General features: G+C 47.1%; 1 protein-coding gene across 2 annotated transcripts; it reads right to left on the reverse strand.

Annotated features, from left to right (window-relative positions):
* Positions 1-968: 968 nt before the first annotated feature.
* Positions 969-23,332, reverse strand: setd3 (SET domain containing 3, actin histidine methyltransferase). Of its 2 annotated transcripts, none has more exons than XM_035429301.1 (13): positions 23,187-23,332; positions 19,976-20,105; positions 19,533-19,625; positions 19,136-19,284; positions 18,596-18,668; positions 17,977-18,233; positions 9,110-9,168; positions 8,578-8,692; positions 7,240-7,314; positions 5,777-5,943; positions 4,516-4,601; positions 3,781-3,941; positions 969-3,311 (listed from the first exon to the last, which is right to left on the reverse strand). In XM_035429301.1, the coding sequence occupies exons 2-13, from the start codon at positions 20,076-20,078 to the stop codon at positions 2,787-2,789; spliced, it is 1,863 nt and encodes a 620-aa protein (XP_035285192.1). In that variant the 5' UTR covers positions 20,079-20,105; positions 23,187-23,332; the 3' UTR covers positions 969-2,786. The 2 variants fall into 2 exon arrangements, with proteins under 2 accessions (XP_035285192.1, XP_035285193.1); XM_035429302.1 differs by lacking the exon at positions 23,187-23,332 and adding an exon at positions 21,860-22,323.
* Between the last annotated feature and the right edge of the window lie 64 nt (positions 23,333-23,396).

Raw genomic sequence — 23,396 nt, forward strand, 5'->3', positions numbered from 1 at the left:
ACACGCGCGCGCACACACAACCACACGCACGCACACGCACAACCACACAAACGCACACACACAACCACACACGCACACAACCACGCACACGTACACACAATCACACACACAACCACACACACACACGAACATACGTGCGCACACACACGCACACACCCACAGTAACCTGTTTCACCCAAGTGTGGCAGGAAAATTCTTTGTTTCTAACCCATTAAATATTCCTTTTGTAGTAAATACATGCACATTTCACAATGTGGTGGAATTGGATGACTATCAAAACACAGAATTGCTCACCTTGCAAATACGGTAGCAGCAGCACTGATAATCTCATATTTTAAGAACATGGGGTCCATGTCAGTGTTTTAATAAACTATGTCTACAGACAACAACAAAAAAGGGTTCCTTATTTAGGCAAAGGGCACATGATGACACTGGTAAATATGTGCATAACAAGGGGATCTCCACTCAACTGTATCCAGTGCTATTGTATATTAATAGAGGAACCGTGCATTATTCATGCACAAGATTACTTTTGTGTAAGTGTCCCAGACCTAGCCGAAGCACATGCCCCTGCTTTCAACCATGACATGCATAATACTAACAATTCTGGACATGTACAGGGCTGCAATAGTTTACTGTTACCCATAGTACTGCCCATTACAATAATATATTCAAGAATTAAAGGGTTTTATCTTGGAACGGATGAATAATGAATGTGGAATTTCAAAATTTAATTGCCCCGAATTAAATGATTCAAGATAATGTTTCTTTTATAAATTTGTAATGGGACTAGGGGGTGAGGAGGAGAAAAAAAAAATTAAATAAAAGTTTTTTTCCCCCCCAAACAAAGAGGAAGAAAATAAAGCAGCAGTTTTCTTACGTTTCCGAACGGCCTGCAACGGACCGCAAAAAAACGAAAGCGAAAGTGCGGCACTGAAGCACGAGGGAAAGAACACACTGCGCAGGAATCGGGTGGAAAATGAGTCCAACTTTAATCTCCCGTTTTTGAAAGGAGGAGCGGGCGCCACCCGCTCGCTGAAGATATCCTCCGCAAAGCGACTCCTCCCCGCCGAACTCCGGCGAGCCTCGCGCGCGAAGCGGCCGAACGCGGAACGATCCGTCCGAAAACCGGTCGCGGCTCGATAGCGACGCTTCGGGCCCTGAACAATGAGACTCGAGCACTGTTAAAGCTCCAAGGCTCCCAGTGACTATAAATGTATACACAGAGCTGCAGTTACATCAAGATTGTTGCAAGGTTGACGGTCAAAAGCCATCTTAAAATGAAGCATAGTAGAAAGCAGCGTATTGTCTGTGGGCAAAGACAAATTAAAAAAAATAAAATAAAAATAATAAAACAGTGCAGACAGGATATGATTAAAAGGTGAAGGTGCACTACAGTGGAGAAGTAGATATACTACACCCACATCTTTAGCCAAGGCTGCATTGTGATTTATATTTCTTGTTAGGTGGAAAACAAAACACAGAATACCAGATTGTTAAGGCTTTCCGATACAACAAAATCTGCAAATGAAAAATGTAACACTGGTAACAACACAAAGAAATGTGATTCAGAAAAATTCTTTTCTCTTGAGAGTTGCATTGTTAATATCCAAAACGACTTGTCCATAGACCTCAACTTTTTTACCAAGGGGTAACAGCAGTGCTGCCACTGTTGCTTATCAGTGACCTTTATATAGCTAATATAAACATGTTATGTAATACAATACCTCAAATCCTGAATTACATTCACAAATCAGTTTAGCAATTACGGTAACTCCATTACCTGTCAAGTTTTTTTCTTTCTTTTTATCAATACCTGCACATATTTTCATACAAAATAACAGGATCATTTTTAAACATCAATTTCAAATATTTTGCCTGGGGACAGTGGGGAGAAAAAAAAATCAATCCTTCACATTCACCAGTGCAAGATGAAAACAGTGACCATCTCAACAAAGAGGAACTGACACCAACACAAAAGGAAAGATTGTCGTTTGAAAATAAATTCACTGACCAGGTATGAGACATGGAAACAAACAGACGCAGGTTTCTGTTCCAGGTACATTCATCCAAAAACTCTTAATTCTACTCAGGGATAAAAGGAAAAACGTTAATTTAAGCTTTAAAGTAAAAGGTTGCCTAACTCTGTAAAAACTGACTGAATAATTTAACCGAATCATTTGTTAAACCCAAACCGGTAACCAGCTGCTTTTTAATAACCTGCTGAATGGTTCGAGGTTGTTCCCCAGGATGATTCAGGCATTGATGCCGGTTGAGGACCAGGGCAGGACCCACCAGCAGTTCCTCCAAAGCTCAGGTCTACCTTAGGCTCATCTTCAAATAAAGAGGTTTACTTCACTAGAAATACAAAGCTTTGATTATGAGTAAAATGTGTTCCTAGAATTATCCCGCATTTCTGTCCTATATGCAAACGCAACAGACAGCAGTGTGGCTTTGTTAAAAACGAAAAAAAGGAGATAAAATGTCGGACTCGCACACATCTCTGAGGGCTTGGTTAAGTGCATACAGTATGAGCAGCGCTAAGCTGAATGGCTCTGTCTGCAGCGCACACGTATCTAAGCCACACGAGACAAACAGACCGCCGCAAGTTCTTCCTTTTCAGTCCATTCTTTTTGTTCCTTTTTTGTTACTTTTTTTTTTTTTCCTTTTCTGTGTGGTGGGTTTTTTTTTTTGTTTTTTTTTTTTTCTTTTAGTCACTCGGAGAGACGAAAAAAAATAAATAAATAATGAGGGGACCGTAGGGCCGCAGCTCTGCCCGGGGCGGGTTAGTTACCATCGTCTTTGGCTTCGTCTCCAGTTCGTCTGGCACTTTGGTCGTCGTCGCTTTGCGAGGCGGCGTCGCCGTTCTCCAGCTTGCCGCCGTTCTCCAGCTTGCCGCCGCTCTCCGTCTCTTGGCCGGCGGGACCTGGGTCCGCGTTGTCGTCGTGCACCGCCTTCCCCTCCCCGTTGAGCAGCGGGGCCCGGGGCCCCTCCCCGGCCTCCGGCTCGGCCTCCACCTCCACCAGCTCGGCGCCCATGCCCAGGTCCCGCTCTGCGCTCTCCGCCTCCTCCAGCTTCTGCAGGATGATGGGCAGCTTGGAGTCGGAGTCGGAGTTCTCCAGCAGGGAGATGCTGCTCTCCTCGTACTTGGGCAGCGGCGCCCCCTCCTCCAGCTGCTTCTGGAAGTGTTCCCGCTTGGCTCGGCCGCCGGACGCCGCGCGCTCCAGGATCTCCTTCTCCGCCAGGCGCAGCTTGATGGCCACGCGCGAGTGGAAGGAGAGGTCGGGCTTCTCCAGGAGCAGGCGGTCCTCCTGGGTAAAAAAAGTTACCCAATGTCACAGACGCATTCAAACTACGCTGCAGGGGCAGGGCCAAAAGATCCAGACGAAGATCTTTGTGGAACAAAACGACCAAGTGCCTATGCACATAAATAAATTATATCAAGGTAGCACTGTAACTGTGTGGACTTCTAGCCCTTTTACTCATAAGCGAAGGCCCACCTGCTCTTGCCCCAACCCTGCTCAAACCACCTACAACCTCCAAGACACCAGGAGCATATCAGGGACTTGGTATAGACAATATATATGCAAACACTTCACAAACCCCCCAATACCTGAAAAGAAACTAGAAAAGTAGAATGTGAAACCGACACTTAAGGTATGAAAGGCATTTTAGTTGAAGAACCACTTGAGAAGGGCTTTTCAGAAGACCCTACTGGGAGGCTATAGTGGCTTTTCAGAAGACCCCGCTAGAAGGCCACAGTGGAGGGCTGGGCCTCACCTCAGAGGTGGATTTGTAGGTCTTGAGGAGCAGGGCGGCCCTGGTCTCCAGGAAGGTCCACAGCTTTATCTCGTTCTCCCAGCTGACGGGGAACTCCGTGTTGCCCAGGGTGAAGATCTTATTGATGGCGTGGTCGCCCACGAGGTAGTCCTTCAGCTCCTCTGCGAACGCAAGCCCAGGTCAGCTCATGAGAAACACCCGTCGGGTTCAGTGGCCACGGCCTAATCTCCGGTAATTACGCAAGCAGGCCGCTCTGGCGGCGCCGGGGGAACGATGCGATCGCACAGCCGGTAATGAGATGGAACAGGGCTGAGAAAGCCCCGCGCTACACGCACACTAAGCAAGAGGCTCGAGCTGTAAGAGGGGGCTACTACAGGGCTACGCTCATTTAAAAATTAACATAGAAAATCTGAATAATATATCGCAGCCTCGGAGCGCTTGCCAGAGGACACGGTCGTGCTTCAGAGAATTTATGACACAAACATGTCCTGTACACACGTTTATAAATATTTCAGGCGTCAGGAATCATTTCTTTGCCACATCTGTTGGACTGCCTTGATCAATTAAACACCTAAGGGGGCTCTCCGCAGCTCGGAGCGGGACTGGAGTCATTACGGCTTCCGTTTTATAGCGGGTGACCCTTCGGGAAGCCGCCGGGGCGTGCGTGCCAGCCCCCGCTCCTCAGCGGGGGGACGACGGCGGCGGCGGCGACAGGGTGACGGGACGAGGCCTTACCTTCAGTCATGCAGAACACGCGGAGGAAGGCCAGGAGCTGGGCGGAGATGGGCGGCTCGCTGCAGTGCAAGGCGAAGATGCTGGACCTGCAGGACACCCATTTCGACACCGTCAGCCAGCCGCATCAGACCCTTCCATTACGGCGCCGTCTAATGCCCATTAAGCAGCCGACGGACTCTCGGCGTCGCCGTTCATTCGGGTTTTATGGGCGGGGTTCCCCGGCTCGCGGCCAGTCCTGGACGAGGTAGCCCCGGCGCGGGGGCGAAATTAAGTCGTGGTTTGAGAGGCGCGGTTGAGCGCCTCTGGACCCGGCAGCCTGATTAGCGTTTCAACGGCAACTGCGGCCATTCAGGTGCCGGCACCGCCCCCTCCCCCCCCACCCCACCCCACCCCCATCCCCCAACCCCTCACCCTTCGCCTGACAACTGATTGATCTGAAGTGATGAGGGGTCACTGCACCTGATGCATTTTTAAACTCACTCAATCATTTATAATTTACCGCTTAATGACTGGGAAGATTCCACCGCCACATTTCTGTTGATAACTTTTTTTTGTTTGAGGGAGAAAGAGAGACATCACCGTGACACTGTCTTTTAAAAAAAAAGAGAGAAAAAAAAAGAAGGAAAATAATTGTTTTTGGAGGGCAATATTTTCCTGAATCTCGGCGTATTGATCACGGTGACGGCGACGCACAGGACACGACTGACATTATTGCTCTGAAAACGCATTATGGAACTCTTGCAGCTCCGCAATGAAATTATCCCTGCCCATCGCTTCACCAAGCACGCGCCGCGGAAAACACATTTAACCCGTATAGCGCACCGCAGAGCAGAGGGACTTTTACAGTAGGCACACAGAAGGAATGCACCACCTTACAGTACACCATAAAAAAAACTCTTATTGATCCTTCTTCGAACAAACTTTACAAATGGCCGTGTACTGTGCTTTATTTTCTCACTAACAGAATGTTTTCACTGGGAATTTATTGCAGAAAGATTTCAGAAACTTTCAGCAGTTTGAAAAACTGTCCCAGGCCAATACTTTAAAGTTAAGTTTAATGAAATTATCATACATGTCTGTGTGTGTGTGTGTGTGTGTGTGTGTGCATATGGTGTAAATATCTACGTATGTATATACATATGCATGCTCCTTGTCGTATACAGCATACAGTAAAAAGAGAACTCAGTATTCATTTTCACAAGAGACAATAAGCAATGCAAATGACAAAATAAGCCAGCCGTTGTGCGTGTGCGGCACTTACGCGGGGATGCCAGCGCGCGCCAGGACCTCGGCCTTCATGGCGTACAGCCGCTCGCTCTTGCTCACCCCCAGCTTGATCTTCACCCGGTCGTGGGCGTTGCTCTCAAAGAAAAAGCCGTTGTGGATCACAAACTCGGCGTTGGACCGCGTCCCGTAGAAAATGTATATCTGAGGGACAGGCAAAGGAATTGCCATGTAAAACCCGAGTGCAGTTTTGACAAATGGTACATTTTCCACTGAAACAAGGGAACAGGTTTTAGCCAACTATTAAATTAAATTTCCCATCAATGGCACGGAGGGGAACAGGACTTATGAGCTCCCTTTATTTGAGTGTCTGTGACCTCAGAGAAAAGGCACAGAGCCCAGAGCAAAGACTGTAAAACAGCCCCCCTGCACACAGGAAAAACACTGACAAAGAATTTAAATTAGAACCACACAAATACATTTTTAAAAAGGAGGAGAAAAAAGAAAGGAACATGAGATGGGAAATGCTAGTGTGTTTTGTCTACAGGTCAGACAAATGAGTCCAAAGGACTCCGTTTAGTGTAGCTCACTGTCCTGGACTGAAGAAGATTTCACTGGAGAAGAAGGAAGGTGTGAAGTAACACTTTGTAGTAAGTTCACTCACTTCCATTTTCTTTTCTTACAATAAAAAGAACTATAATCCATCTTACGACGAAAAAATGTTCATTACAGATCATACCCACACATGCATGAAAATGCAGTCACAATATCGATTAAATGACCAATCCCCATTTTATTAGAACACAAAAGGAAATATCGCCAGTTGTGTTTGCAAACAGACCCACATATCCAAATGTAGATACTTGTAAACTAAAAATATCATCTAATGCATGAATGTATTTAATGACAGTGGATACAGTTGGCTGGCAGGTAGAGTAATCTTGATTCTAAACCTCCTTTCGGAATATGGAAAGAAGACTTACTCCAGGGTCAAAAGAGTAAGTACAGTACATTTCCCCCATTACGCAATTTAATGCGCTTGAGAGTTTGGGCCAAACGCAGGAGATCTAAAGTAAGAATCAGGGATAGAGCAGCTGGACGAGGCGATCCCGAGCACAGCCCCCGCTCCGGAGCCACGCAGTCCTCCCGTCCGAGCCGCCCGAATCTTATCACGCGATTCTCAATCAGGAGAGCGGGCCACTAGCTGACCCGCCTGCGTACCGCCCCGTGCACCCGCTCTCCCCTGGCCGGATCCGAACAGCTCTGCGGCGATACCGCGCTCAGGTTCCTGTAATGTCCCGCGCTGATAAACGCATCAGGCGCTCAGAGGTGAGGGGGGGCGGGGGGGAGAGGAGCGGCGGGGGAGTGACGCACGCGCGCACACGCACGAGGAGAGCGCAGACGCTCGGGAGAAAGGCAGGCCCCGCGGTTCCAGCGAGGGCCCGTATAAGGAGTGCACACCGGCCCTCACACAGAGAACACCACACAGCTGCCACTGACCTGCTCGTTTTCTTTATAGTCCTGCAGGGCCACACATTCGCACCGGTCATCTTCCAAGTTGTAACCAGTCGTGATCTGGGGAGAAAAAAAGGCAAATATATAAGTTGGAATTAAATTATGCTTAAATTGCTTAAACGTTGATTTCAAAACAAAAAAATACAAGGTGGCTTCTCAGATTTTGTTTGTACGATACGTTGCTCTTAGCTTTCAAAAACTGCTGTGTTATTCAGGAATCCTCCAATCTCATACTCCAAAATTGCAAAGAGAGTTAGACTTACTTTAGATCAATTTTGTGCAAATTTTACATCAAACGAAATTAAACGGCCACACTGAACCACATAACAGACTAATTTCTCTTCTGAACTAAATATCTTTAGGCTCCATTGTTTGGGTTTTTGCCTTTATGACATAGCCTCCAGGGAAGCAATGCACAATAAACCTAACAAACTGAAAGTGACTGAAAAAAATATTGTTTTAGCATCTCGTGTAATTAAGGGCCATATCCATATATATGAATCCCAAAATTGAGTTAGCAAAAACTTTACAAATGAGCTGAAATTAAGAAAATGAAATAAACCCATAGATTTGCTTATAATTTCTCCTTGGAGAGGGATATACGGATGTATTACAGCAATAAACAAAGAAAAATATCTGAAGAAGTTGCAACTCATTTCATTAAACCGAAGCCAGGGGGAATACACAGGACGCCATTTCATTAAACTTCTTAATGACTAGCCCTTTGATTTTATTCGCGGTTTTAAAATAAAATTTCACTTCGTGATGCAAAAGCTCTCCGTGTGCATATGTAAGAAGCCTACTGGAGGTGATATATTGTTCTGTTGCAATCAAACACCCAGCACTATGAAGTATAAATTCAATTCAAACAAAGGCCACTTGAGATGTGTGTAATCGCATGAAAAACTGTTAGGACGAGACGGAATACATTCTCCACTCTAATTCTCTGTCTCGGAGCTCCATCACCACCATTAAGGCAGAGGTGCGTCTGAAGGCTAATCTGACTGCATATCAGAGTGCACCTCACAACAAAAATACATGAATATATATATGTACTTTTACAATAAATGAATTCTTTAAACACAGGCCAGGAGTCTGTAAGAGTTAACAGAGAACTGAGTGTGGTTAACAATAATTAAATTCAAAGATAGCAAAACAGAATTTATCAAACATCCCCTTAAAACATCCCATTTCATAAAATCTATCCACTAAGACTAAGCCCGCTGTGGATTATAGCAGTAGATGGCACCTGAGCAAACTGAACAGACTACGTTGTAGAGCCCGAAGGTGTGAGTGTGTGCGGGGTGGGGGGGGGGGGCTCACCAGCCCGTTGGTGTGGTTACACATGTCCCAGAGCGGGATGAGGGCCAGGGTGACCCGGCTCCCGTCCTCGGTGGGGATCTGGTTCTGCCGGGTCATTACGGAGGACACGGCCCACCTGGGAAGCAGAGGGAGAGATGGAGGAGTCAGGCTGCGGAATAACACGGGCCTGTGCTTGAGCCTGGCGCCTCCAAAGCCAGGTCTGATAAACATATTCAGAGCCGGGGGGCTGGGGGGGTGAGAACACGCACAACGTCTCTGTGGTCACAAAAGCTGATTTTATTCTCATTTTGCAGAAGCTTACATCAGATTTAACAACCGGGAGATAAAAGGAGACCCACAATGAATAATTCCCTCAAAGATAATGCCATGCTAATGAAAGAACAATGAGTACAAAAGCCCATTTTGGGTGGCAGTTCTAAATCATGGTTACGATCTACGCTCTTAATTTAAAGAGGCAATTTTAACCGAGCGGCGTTTTTTTTTTTTTTCCTTTTTCTCTCCCTCCTTCGCCTCTCCCACCCACACCACCAACCTGTAGTCATCGAAGGTAAAGGCATCCTTCAAGGGCAGTTTGCTGGCGTTCGGGTGAGTCTGGGGATTGAAGGTGCAGAGGAGAGAAACGCACCGAAAAAAAGAAAGGAAAAGAGGAGAAAGAAGAGAGAGAAGGGAAAAAGAAAGAGAGAGAGAGAGAAAGAGGGGAAAAAAATCAGTCACTGGAATTTCATTATCTGGCTGCCTAACAGATCCTAACAAGAGCGTAGTGAAGCAGGGAGCGTCCAGTGGTGCTACACTGGGATCATCATGGCATTAGCCTCCCATACATCACTGTCAACTTAATTTGTTGTGCCCAGCAGCCGTCATAAATCTGCTTCATCAATTTGGGAGACAGAGAGCCACTGGTGCCACAGAAATCTACATTTAAAGCCACAGACTCTCTCCCTCCAAGGGCTCATTTGCACCGCGTGTCAGGAAAAACTCCCGTTCCGGTGGAGAGAGAGAAAGAAAAAAAACACGCCAGGATCTAATTCTGCTTCCAGAAGCCCCTTCTTGAACATGCAAAATGAGTCGTAAAAATAGACTGCACCATAAATCCATCGGAGAGTGATATAGACGCTTTGGTGAACGTGTTTTATTGATGTTTATGTGGTCCTCACCAGCCACCGAACGGAAGCCTATTGCCAACAATGAGTTTACATTTTTGTTCCCCGACACCTTGTCTTGTTTTTGATGAGAGCACGAGACAAAAAAAGGATATAACATTATAATAGTTGTAGTGCGTCGAGCTAATTTAATTTTCGCGACATAAATCTGTTGTGACGGATATTTTGAAGGAACTGACTCTTATGCCCAACTACCCGCCGCATTTGATGGTCTCTAAAAACGCGAGAAACGATTCAATTCCACATCCATCTCTTTAACGGCAAACTGCGAGACGGAGGCTTAGCGCGCACGCTCTTTCCGCAAGACAAGGGGGCGAGCGGAGCGGCGAATAAAAAGCCCGCCTCAGATCCGGCTCCCGATGGCCGGTCGTCCCAGTCCCCTTCGCTTCTCCGCTTGAATCAATCTCTCGGATGTGAATTGATTTCGCCTCCTTTTCTCCCTGCCGCCTGACTGGGGGTTGGGCGCGCGGGGGGCTGCGGCGGTGCTAAAGGTAAGTGAGTGGTCACATCATATTTCTCCCCCTCCTGGAAGAAGAGATGGGCGCGGCGCGGGTAATAGAGACGGTCCGGCTCTGACGCTGATTCATACGCACAGCGGAGTGAGGGATAGCGCCGCACCGCGCCGCCACACGGGCTACCAGCCGCGCGCCTCACACTGCCTCACCTAACCCAGAGAAAAAAACGCCATTTAATTACAGCTGGCCCGCCTCTCCCGCTCACCGGCTCATGGCGCGGGGGAAAAAGTTCGCCAAGAGGCAACCTTAAATACTACTGAGAGGGATAATTATTCTCCGGAAGACCGGTCTCATTCAGCCCAACCAGAAAAACGGTAGCGGACGAAGACGGCGGCGCTCGCCAGCGCTGACTGACAGCCATTAAAAGATAAGCGTCGGGGCCGAGCTGGCGAGCGGAAACCCGGGCCTCGGAATTCCAGGGGTTGAGCGCGATGCCGTACCGCTTCCGAGCGGAGAGGCAGAAACGGGGCCGTTAACTCCATATCAAACGTCCGATTGGCGATAACGGGGACGATGTACCTTTAAGAGTACTGTGCATGCATAGGAATCACATCCAACACGTCTTTTTTTTTTTTTTACAAAACCATACATCGCTGTGAAAATTCATGAGCAGAATTCTGATGGAGGCCAAAATAATACAAATCGCCTTAACTTCTCAAACATCTCCCCACTGACAGCTGTAATCATCTTTTGCACATGGAGGTTTTCTCCATTTTCCACCTACTGCCAACCTCCTATAGCATATCCAGGAATAATAGTAATGATCCCAAAAGCACTGCAGAATATGCATTAATGATACAGATGGAGTCCATCAGGCACGGGGGTAGACATTAGTCCTCCCTCCTGGTCAGACAAGTGAAGAAAATAGGGGATGGGAGTGGGGGAGGGAGTGGGGGAGGGAGAGGAGGCTGGTGTCACTTCAGAAGAGGAGAAACAGTAACCCAGGTGCAGTTGATGGAGAGGGGAGAGGGACAATATTCCCAGAGTAGTTTAAGGAGCGAAAATGGGAGAGGGTGGCGGCTCTGGTGGGGTTTCAGGAGGGGGGTATGGGTATCTCTAGTTTAAGGAGCAACTGCTGGACAGGGTGGAGCTTGTGCATTTTCTTGGATGGGTTTGGGGGGGGGGGGGTGGTCAAGGCAGATGTGTTTTTAGAATGGGGTTGGGGGGGCATGGTGCGGTTTCAGGCTGGGGAGGGGGTTGCCGTGGTTTCATGACAGAGAGAGCAGTGCAGAGCTCTGGCTGCATTAGAATCACAAGTGGAAGGTAATTCACTGGAATTCACTGGTGTGCTGGAATGCGCACTGGCACAGCCAGCGGGCTGAGAGGGGGGACTGCTCCTGTAAATCAGTTAGAAAACAAAGCCCCCACGCACAGCTAAGGCCAGCTAAAGCCAGCCTGTGCAAAGATGGCTAACTGGCTGCTAGCCTTCAGGAGGCCGTCCCCAACGCTCAAAGCGCCATTCAGCCGCACACACAGGCGCAGCCGACAGCTGTGCTACTCCACACTGCAGGCACCTGGGCAGTACAGCTTTAATTTTCCCATTTCCAGTTGCCCTTTTAACTGATTTTGCTTTAGCTTTTCCAGTGATTATAAGCACAGGCCTAGGTGTGCCCAGTGTCAGCTGTCCTTTAACAAAATAAAACTGAACACAACAACATGGCAAAAAAATATCAAGCCAGATATACATATTTTTTTAATGTTTTTAAAAGGGGGGGGTGTTACTCCACTGTGGAGAGGTAAATAATTACTCATCACTGGCAGCGGATACAGCACACCAGGGTTATACTGCATACGCTGCCCTCCAGGGGTCACCGAGAGGATCATCTGGAGAGACCCCCCCCACCCCACCCCACCCCACCCCACCCTGGCGTTCTGCCAAAGCTCCCCGTCGCCTGTGTCAATCACAGCTCCACCATCGCCATCGCGGTGGGCGGGGTGGCATCGGAACTGCGCGCGTTTGAGGACGCGGCGCGCCGGGCGGGGGGGCCGGGCTCCAGGCGGGGGGGCCGGGCTCCAGGAGCGGGGCGCCCGGGCTTTTGTCACTCTCCCCAGCTCGCCGTGGACGGCGGGTGCAATCAGGTCAATTCAATTCAGAGCCAATGCGACAGGCTCATTTTCCAGTCCGGTCATCTGCGGCCGGCTCACAGAGCCTGACATTGACGCTAGTCATTTACAGTGACACCGGCTCGCAACCTGAGGAGCGGGAGAGGGGCGGAGAGAGGGCCTTCAGCTCGCCCAATCGCCCGCCCGCCCACACGCCCCGCCCGCTGTACAACCCCAATTACCCCACCCCGGTTCACCGCTGGCTCAAGAGAGCTCCGCCCGAATACGCATACTGGATCACCATCCTCCGTTTGCTCGGAGGGGCAACACGCACATGCCAGATCCCACAGACACCGCCTCTTTAACTGGAGCAAAACAACAGGTAGATCCTCTGGCCAAAGGCCACTGGAAGACCTGGGCTAGAAACCCAGCCAGAACTGGCCTTTGCCCCCGTGGCTCAAAAGCCAGTTCTGCCCAGCGCAGCTGCACACTGCTGAGAATTTCAATACACCAAAGTCAGAATATGCTTAAAAAGGGAGGCGCTTATAAGCTTCCTTTCCAATTAAATGACTGCCTTCGAACTGTAGCTCACTTCTGCCACCTACTGGACGTTTTCAGACTTGAAATGCTGACACGAACGGCGTTGGCGGTTCAGACGAGCGGGCGAACGGTAATTAATTTCACGAGGCGGGATTGCGAGTATTTCGACCGAATTGAATCGTTTATATTGAAATACGGGAGAAACGAGAGAAGGCCAAGCAGACCCAAAAACTTAAACGGTGCCACGGATTCCCACAGCAGCGTTTGGAGGAAGGTAATTGTATACGGGCCATAATGGAATCTATTATGCTGGCAGGACTAAACAAAGGAGCAGAAGCAACTGATACGCTGACAGGAAGGGTCTCTTAATCTAATCGTCAAGACTAACGCAAGGAAATTAAAATACAAAACTACAGACCATTTAAAATGACAGCTTCTTCAAATTAAAAAAAATACCCTTTGATTAAAAACAGACAGGAGGAGAGATGAGAAAAAATCAATAAAGTACATTCTAATTTCTTAAACACCTTGAGCTGAAAATGAACAAACATTTAATGAAAAACATGTCAATATATCTGCAGAAAAAAAATGACAAATGCATTAACTATTAAATATCACAGAACAATTTTACCATTCTGATAAATATTTGATGCCTTATCTTGACAGTAATTTCAAATGTTCGTATTTCTAATTGACAGTTATTTAATGAAAGAAACAAACAGCAACAAAGATTGTACACATAACTTGGGAGAAATATTTTCTTTTGTTCCTTTGTTGAAACAAATGAAGTGGAGTTGTAGGGAGGAATTATTAAAGAGGTCGCTAGGGCATCATAAAGGAGGATAAAAAATTTAATAATTAATGCTCACCTCCATTTCTTTTTTTTCACCCCGGTCACATATTCACAAAAACCAAATATTATGACCCACAGGATACACTACACCCTGCACGAGCAACTTCAGCATGCATTGAATAATGTACTGGTAGTGGAAACAGGAATACCCTGTGCCAAAATTATAAGAAGCAGGCCTACATAAATACGACATCTCCTACAAAGCAATCTGTATAAAACGATACAGAATATATCACTGAACACATGACCCCAATCCACACATGCAGTAGCCTCGCAGGTAGAATGTGCATGAAACAGAATGGCAAGTAGGCCATGTTTTAAAGTTCCAAAGAAAAAGTACACAGAACAATGAGCACCGTATCTTGGGCGGGGGGGGGGGGGGGGAGGCATTCTGAACAGCCATACGGTTTTATATTTTATTATAAATGTTCTGTTGCATAAGAGTCAGAAAAGCAGACACCAGCCCAAAGTTTAACAGCAAAGAGTAGCAACTGCTAAACATCTGTGCAAAAAAAATAATTGCAGTAAAATGTATGCATGTAAGTAAATATAAGTAAATAGTTCACCTTTAAAAAATAGAACTCCAACTCTACAAAACATTTACTACCATTGTATAATATAACTACAGTATAAACATGGCAGCGTGGCTAGGAAGGTGTTTTTGCAGTAAAAGCTTTGACTCCTGCCTCAAAGTATGTAGAAAGAGTGATGATGGGCATCAACAGCCCATGATCTTAACTAAATAGGTAATTAATAAGAGATTCAAATTAATCATTTATTACCTTCTATGCCTACACATGAGTAAAACAATTACTGTAAATTCTAATTCAAAAGCATGCAAAAGCAACAACAGTCCAATACAAGCGTGAGTGCAATACGTGGTTAAGACCACGTGTGAACAGTCACCCTGGTAACTGCGGGTAAGAGAGCACGGCCTCGGCAGGCAGAGAGGTAGGAGGATGACCATGCCAAACCGCAGTACGTTACGCAATCCAGCCCAGCCTAAGCCACTTCTACTAAAGACAAACACCAAAGCAGCCATTTTAACTGAATGAGGATAACCAGTGGGTAAGAAAAGCAGGGAAACGGCACAGTAAAGGGTGTGAATGTCCACACAGCTTCAGAGGCCGGGATCACGAGAAGACACAAAGGTTGCTGCCCCTGGCCCTGATGTCACTGTGCCAAACATGCACACTCCCTGCTGTAGCTGCTGCCTGTGGCCCTGATGCCAGTGTGCCAAACATGCACACTCCCTGCTGTAGCTGCTGCCCCTGGCCCTGATGTCACTGTGCCAAACATGCACACTCCCTGCTGTAGCTGCTGCCTGTGGCCCTGATGCCAGTGTGCCAAACATGCACACTCCCTGCTGTAGCTGCTGCCTGTGGCCCTGATGCCACTGTGCCAAACATGCACACTCCCTGCTGTAGCTGCTGCCCCTGGCCCTGATGTCACTGTGCCAAACATGCACACTCCCTGCTGTAGCTGCTGCCCCTGGCCCTGATGTCACTGTGCCAAACATGCACACTCCCTGCTGTAGCTGCTGCCCCTGGCTCTGATGTCACTGTGCCAAACATGCACACTCCCTGCTGTAGCTGCTGCCCCTGGCCCTGATGTCACTGTGCCAAACATGCACACTCCCTGCTGCAGCTGCTGCCTGTGGCCCTGATGTCACTGTGCCAAACATGCACACTCCCTGCTGTAGCTGCTGCCTGTGGCCCTGATGTCACTGTGCCAAACATGCACACTCCCTGCTGTAGCTGCTGCCTGTGGCCCTGATGCCACTGTGCCAAACATGCACACTCCCTGCTGTAGCTGCTGCCCCTGGCCCTGATGTCACTGTGCCAAACATGCACACTCCCTGCTGTAGCTGCTGCCCCTGGCCCTGATGTCACTGTGCCAAACATGCACACTCCCTGCTGTAGCTGCTGCCCCTGGCCCTGATGTCACTGTGCCAAACATGCACACTCCCTGCTGTAGCTGCTGCCCCTGGCCCTGATGTCACTGTGCCAAACATGCACACTCCCTGCTGCAGCTGCTGCCTGTGGCCCTGATGTCACTGTGCCAAACATGCACACTCCCTGCTGCAGCTGCTGCCTGTGGCCCTCATGTCACTGTGCCAAACATGCACACTCCCTGCTGTAGCTGCTGCCTGTGGCCCTGATGCCAGTGTGCCAAACATGCACACTCCCTGCTGTAGCTGCTGCCTGTGGCCCTGATGTCACTGTGCCAAACATGCACACTCCCTGCTGTAGCTGCTGCCTGTGGCCCTGATGCCACTGTGCCAAACATGCACACTCCCTGCTGTAGCTGCTGCCTGTGGCCCTGATGTCACTGTGCCAAACATGCACACTCCCTGCTGTAGCTGCTGCCCCTGGCCCTGATGTCACTGTGCCAAACATGCACACTCCCTGCTGCAGCAGCCCAAGTACAAAATGTCTCTGGATGACTGGAAAAAGAAAAGCACGCTTTCCGCAGATTTCTGCAGTCAGTAAATTCCACCGCATGTTTACTTTAAAAAAGCACAAACGTCAAATGCTGGGATCTGGCAAAGTATCAAATCAATCCAGTTAAGTGAATAACAGCACTGCTTAATCCACAGAGGATTAAAAATGAAGAAAGAAAAAATATGCAAATAAATATTCCGCCAAATAAACAGGATGTCCATATTTAATGAAGGGAGTATGATCCTAATGCGTGTACACGCAGTACAGAGAGATAGACTTCCATCCGAATATGCATACTGGATCACCATCCTCCGTTTGCTTGGAGGGGCAACACGCACATGCCAGATCCCACAGACGCCGCCTCTTTAACTGGAGCAAAACAACTGGTAGATCCTCTGGCCAAAGGCCACTGGAAGACCTGGGCTAGAAACCCAGCCAGAACTGTGTTTCAACGCTGATATGGACTTCATATGCCTTCACTATAAGCCTTGCCCAGATATACAAACATATATCAAATACTGTTCAAAAACCGTCTTGTACACACAAAAAATAATTCAACTGAATGGTACGTGTGTATGTTTACAGGACTGTTTGGGAGAACACTGGCAACCTGCTAACCAACTCATTGATAAATAGCATAATATATAATACCTCAGAAGTGAGCCCATGTTCAGCATGGTGCCACTTAGCATTGCGCCCGCTGGAAATCTTATACGGGCTACGTTAAGGAAAGTACTCTGGAATGTTCATTTTTGTTATTTTTGGTTCATTCTTAAAATGAGTGCTGGAATATTCCAGAAACACGACTAAACTTTACTACTAACACTAGTATTCAGAGAAGAAGAAAGATATTTGGAGCATTTGTTGAAAAAGCAAACCGCATGCGTTATTGTAAACAGCAGGATGAAGCATTGCTTCACATAGCAGCAAATCTCAAATGTCTTAGCAACAATCAAGAATGACTTAAAATAGCAACAAATACAAACTGGGCATTCAGTAGCAATAATACACACCTCACAAGGATCCAAAGATTATATTATCTAAGCCTAAATGATGTATTACTTTATAAATTAATAATTTACCATTAATTCTGATGTGTAATTTAATGTGCAATTCCCAAAGTTAAAAATAATGCGCGTGTGTGTGTGTGTGTGTGTGTGTGTACTGGACATCCAGTATATTCATATTAGTGTGTACAGAGGTACCATTCAAAAGTGTAAGTTACCTCTCCTAAAACTCTCAGTCCCTTCTGCATGAATCCAACTGCAATTTCAGCATCATGTACACATGCCTTCCAAAACAAACACACACAACAAACTTGCACACATCCAAACCGTCCACTTTCTAAACTGCTTATTCCCAGCCACGATCACAGGGGGAGCCGGAGCTTATCCCAGCATGCATTGGGCAGGAGGCAGGAATACACCCTGGACAGGTCGCCAATCCATGGCCAGGCCCACAGGCCATTCACTCACACTCTCATACCTATGGGCAATTTTGAGTCTCCATTTTCTCCCTGTGAAGCGACCGTGCTATTGCCTGCACCACCACGCCACCCACGCACACACACATATGGATTTCATTTTGCATGCAAAGATGAGCTGTCCTAATAGCTTGTGTTCCGCATTATGCTCCAGTGAATCATCAGAATCTGTTTACTCTGCTTCATTAGCCACAACTAGCGCCCATTTCGCATTAACTCACATAGGGGCATCGTGACCCGTCCGCGCACCCTGTAGATATCCCCCGAACCGCGGACCAGGGCTGCGCGACCCGATTGGCCTCCAGGGGAGGGGGGGGGGACACGGCGGCGGTCCTGAGGTACGGGCAGCGAGCGGGCGCACCTGTATGACTTTGTAGAAGTAGGCGTACTGGCGCGCGGTGTTCTTGTACTGGCTGAAGACGTCCTGGATGGCCTGAGTGGACTGCAGGTGCTGCACCTCGTCCTCCTCGTAGTAGAGCGGCGTGTCGTACTCGCCGGGCAGCGTCTGGATGTAGGGCAGCCAGAAGGAGGCGGGGTCGGCCCGCTCGCACAGCAGGTGGAAGGCCAGCGTCACGTTGCCCATGGCCTGCAGGATCCGGTCCTGGCTGTAGAGCGGGCCTGGGGAGACGGCACGGGGAGTCAGTCTAACCCTCTTAAGTCAATTCAATCTCATTTCGTTTGCCTTAACGGCGAGCATGCAACAACATACAGCCGCGTTTTAAAAGCCTGTTATGCTGCTAAAGCTCTCTCGGATGCTCTGTCTGGCCCTTGCGCCTGATTCACCGAGACCGGGCCCGGGCCCTGGGCCTGAATTCAAGAGCGAGAGCGGAACCCTCCGGAAGGTTCTTCAGTTCTGCCGGACTTCACAGAAACAGATAACAGTACCTCCCGCAAGCGGAGGAAGAAAAGCCGGGGGGGTAAAAATAAACCTGTGGGGGGGTCATGCCGACTCCAGCTGCTTATTATTCACGCGCACTCACCGAGGACCGAGTTCTTGGCGGATTCTACGGTCATCAGCATTTTCCTGGGGATCCACAGAAATAACTCATCTGCCTGTGAAAAGGGACAGATCCTTCAGGGCAGGCTCTGCATGTGTGCATGCAAACACACACACACAAGCGCACATACATACACACGCAGGCACGCACACACAAACATGCATGCGCACACACACACACAAACACACAAGCACACATACATACACAAGCAGGCACACACAGGCAGGCACGCACACACAAACACGCACGTGCGCGCACACACACACACACACACTTCTGAGGCAGAAATAAACCCTTGATTTACAGTTCTCTTTCCACACTTTCACATTGACCAAATGAAAACCTGCCACAAATGTGTATTACCAGCTGATGACACAGCTATTCCTTCATATCAGTCAAAGCACTCCAGCAGAGCTCCTTTTAGCCCTCAGCTGTGGTACACATGGCTGGCTCTGGAGGATGACAATGCGTTTCATACGATCGCTTGCACAACAGGGCAGTGGCTGAGAGAGGCACACAGACCTTAATGTCTCTGGAGGCCTTAAGGCCGTAGCCCTCCTCCGCGAAGTCCGCGATTTCGAAGCCCTCGCACGACGCCCCGTTCTTTGCAGCCCACGCCATCAGCTCCGGGAAGAAGTCCTCTCTCGTCCCGTCGAACGTGACAGACAAACCTGCGAACGTGACGCGCGGTAATATGAGCCAACAGCCTCCCACCTCTCTCAACTTACCGGTTACTCCCAGGAAGTACCGTACAGTAGCTCATAGCAATGCTTAAAGTACACACAGATCATAGTCATTTCCACCATGTGGTATGCAGTGAACTCTTTGTGAAGTAAAAAAAAAGGAGCAGGCGGTGGAGCAGGTATTACACAAGCAATAAGTGGTGCAGCGTGTGCGTTTTACTGAAGATACAGTGCACCTTTCTGTTTTTTCCTAATCTTCTCCACCAGGCCTCGGATCTGCACGTACTCCTCCCACTCCTTCCCTGGAGATGGGGCTGCACTGCTGCATTCTGGGAAAAGGGAAAAAAATAATAATAATAATCAAGCGATGTGGGGTGTCAAGCAAGGCTGCCCCACATTTTCCACAGTTCCCGAGCCCAGAAAAATACACCTCCGGCAGAACTGTCCACACTGCTACAGGAAATATGACGCTGTCCCAGAGGAAGAGGGCTCAAAGGAAAGCAACCGCTAGTGGGCCACCACTCCAAAATAACCTGCCGCCGTTGAAAGTTTCAGACCGATCCAAAAGCACAATGATAACGTGGCATTTATTATTAATATGGAACTTACACAATGTGCATGGAATAACAGAACAGGCGCTCAAACCGTTCTCGACTGAAACTGCATGAAAAGTGCTTACTCGATAGCAGCTCAGAGATCAGGTTCATCATCTCTTTGGGGGACACCACTGCCGTGGCCCCTGTCCCCGATTTCTGGGTCTTGACTCTGCTCTTCTTTCCCATGTTTGGGCTGGACAGTGATCAGGATTGCTGCATGAAAAAGGAGCAAAATCTTAAAAAATGTACACTACAGTATTCCAAGATCAACTCAAACATTATACACATTATACACAGTATTCACTAGGGGGCGCACTACACAGTGCAACAGCAGTTTAAAAGGCCTATACTTGGAAATACAGACCCCCTTAGTCAGCCTCTAATCACTGTGTATACACAACTCCTGTCAAATGACAGGAAACTCAGAACTGGCAGAATTTCAGGCTTGCATGAATCACTGAATTTCTTTTCCTCCAAAATCTGTGCTCCAAACACAATACTTGCTGTAAGAACTCAACCAGTTTCCTTAACAGAAATTGATTATAATGAAATCATGGGGCATCTGTACAATTTCACAAGAAACAAAGTACTGTATTCAGACTATTTTAAACATACTTCATGACCAGGTCTCATCAGTAGCTACGAGGTTATATCCGAAACAGCCCTTTCAAATTCAGCGTAGGTCAGTAATCAGGATTAAATGCTGTACAGTGCAATTCTGAGATGCAAAACTGTCAACTCTTGGCATAATCTGGTCACAAAAGCATGCACTTTGTGCAAACTGACCATCCCACACCATCAAGAAAGCTCTGCAAATGCACTTTACTTTACTAGCATTTAGCAAACACTCTTATCCAGAGCACCTTACAATGCAAACCCAAGTGCAAAAATCAGGGATGCCTCAATTATATAAAAGAATGCACTGAGTTACCATGGCAACAGCAGACAGTCACAATCATTATATCACTGTTTAAATTGTGTTTTATTACATGCAGGTAATAAAGGCTGAACAATACACTAGCCTATTCAATCTATGGGCTTCATCCATAAAGCAAATGCTTTTATCCAGTAGGTGATAGTAAACATGAGAAAAAGCATTAACATAAAGTATTCAAATCTCAAAATGACAGCAGAGATTGGCTGACAATGCCAGTATAACTCATAATCACGCATCACTCATCAAATAAGCGAGTGTTATCTCTGAGTGATAACTTTCCCTCAATATCCTCAACCACTCATGCTTCTGTAAGAAATAGGGTTAAATTGATCACAAGCACCCTGCCATACACACATACACAGTCCTGCGGTGATGTTGTGACTGGTGATCAAGAGTCAAATAACAGAAAAGGGATAGCCTACAATCTAAAGTAAGGGATGGATAGAGTTGCTCAACAATAAGCAAACTTCACACCTACACTTCACTCTTTTTACATGCCATTTTGAACTTATTCTGCTGATGATTTTATAAATGTTGATAGCACTAAACAAGCAGTATGGGAGCTTTTCTATGAATGAAACATTGTAAAGTATGTGGGGAAAATTCTTCCAATTTGAGTCAACAAGTGTCAGCTTCTCTTAAGTTCCTGCTCAGGTTGTGCTGTCTCCAGACCTGTTACCTGATTGCTTTAACACATGTTACCAAGACAGCTGCATGGGTGTCTATGAAATTGACCACAGATGGTAAACCTAACAATTCTTCCGACGCGTCAAAATGACAAGTTATGGGTCAATTCTGTGACAGCTAAAGCAAAATATAAGAGACCAGAAATAAATCATACACTCAGAGCCTTTATCAAAACCACTGTGCGTTTATGAGAACAAGGCTCGTGTTTAAAAAAGCCGCTTTTTTTCAAACAAAACATGAAGTTCCTCTCTTCTAAAATGACTGCCACTCTCCAGTCAGACGCACAAGCCTCCAGTCGTTTCAATAGCTTCGTCCACAAAGGAGGGCTATACTTCACCCTTACCGACACGCTCTTTGAGACGCTGCCAAGAAGCAGCCAATGCATCAACCGCTGAAACGAAGTATGCACCATTAGGCTGCGAGGCAAAAAGTAATCCTAAACTCTGACTTGTGGTTAGCATGCCCAACACTCATTTGCTAAGTGACACAAATGGTTGAATAAGCTCTAGTTAGCTAAGGCAAAATGGAGGACAAACCCTACCGGTCCATCAAAAATATTTAATTGTTAACTTTATTACGTTTAAGAAAAGTTATCAAATGAAGTATTTCTATTTGCGATTTATCGCCAGCAATCTACGTATGACATACGGCTAATAAACCAGGCTATAAACAAGCAGTATTACAGATGCTAGCTAGATATACTGACGACAATAAAACAGCAATATCTGTCCCCAATAATGATCAAGCTCCCTAGTAAAGCATATAGAACAGTCGACACTAATGTTAGCTAGCTGGCCATCTCGTAGCAAACTTCAGAAGCAATGGTAATATATCTTGTCCGACAATAAATTCACTACAGCTCCTAGCTATAGGTCAATGAACTTTGTCAATTTCAATATCGCTACCATCAACCGCGTGCACTAGTATGTTGGGGGGGGGGGGACCTAGCTAGCTATCAACGTAATTAAACGTTTCTATCGCAAACATCCATTTATCCAGCTAGTGCCACCCTTCTACTACTTCCTTAATTAAGTCAACGACATAGCATTAGTACACGTTAGCTCAATCCCAAATAAGACATTCTATACAGAAAGCTAGCTAGCTAGCTAGACTAGGTCGCAACAGCTAACTATCGACTGTAAACAAACTAACGTTACATGCGTCCAAGCACATTTGCTTGCGCAGCAGCTGATTACCCGGGGGTGAGCAATTTGCAAGCAATAAAATCACGTCTAATCTGAGAAACCAGCTAATTTAGCTTTCTATTCTACTAGACAGCCAGATTTGCTTGCTAGCCAGAAAACTAGCGCGGACGGTAGTGTCATCCTCATTCATTTTGATGTCACCCATTTATGAAAGCGAAATGCGATTTAATACTTGAAAGAATATGACAATCTTGTAGACCAAGCATTTCGCTTTCTAGCCAATAAACTTTTGGGCGGAGGGCGACTTGCTGCTGGCTGGGTGAACGTCAACTAACTGGCTAGCCTGACTGCGAACGTTAGCTACCCTACCTAGCTAGTTCGCAATTATGCACGCGACATTAAAACTATGCTGTGCTGCAACAAAGAATGCAATTGACATAAATTTATACTAGAACAACAGTTATAAAAAGGCGTGTGTATGTGTTATGTTGAAGTGTTATTCAGTATTATTCGCATGCTAACTACCTTCCAATTGAATTGAATTGACTGCAACAGCTCCTCCTGTCAGCCTGGAATTCAATCCTCTTCACCCACAAGCTCGGAGAATGCAGCCTAACTTCCTTCAGTACTACCAAACCACGCCCGCAATACGGTTTTCCGTGGCAATAATTGGCAGATCTAGGCTTTCCATCGTCATATGTACAGAGTCGCATTTAATCTGTCATTGGCAGAATA

The sequence above is a fragment of the Anguilla anguilla genome, chromosome 1 (assembly GCF_013347855.1).
Source record: "Anguilla anguilla isolate fAngAng1 chromosome 1, fAngAng1.pri, whole genome shotgun sequence".
Classification (NCBI taxonomy): domain Eukaryota; kingdom Metazoa; phylum Chordata; class Actinopteri; order Anguilliformes; family Anguillidae; genus Anguilla; species Anguilla anguilla.

What these genes read in the sequence shown, in the direction of transcription:
- setd3 (XM_035429301.1), bottom strand. Translation starts at nt 20,078, where the DNA reads ATGGGAAAGAAGAGCAGAGTCAAGACCCAGAAATCGGGGACAGGGGCC. An exon ending in AGGCCTCCAGAGACATTAAG is followed by an intron (nt 18,669 to 19,135) that starts GTCTGTGTGCCT and finishes CCCTTTTCACAG; the next exon opens with GCAGATGAGTTATTTCTGTG. An exon ending in GTAACCACACCAACGGGCTG is followed by an intron (nt 7,315 to 8,577) that starts GTGAGCCCCCCC and finishes TTTTCTCCCCAG; the next exon opens with ATCACGACTGGTTACAACTT.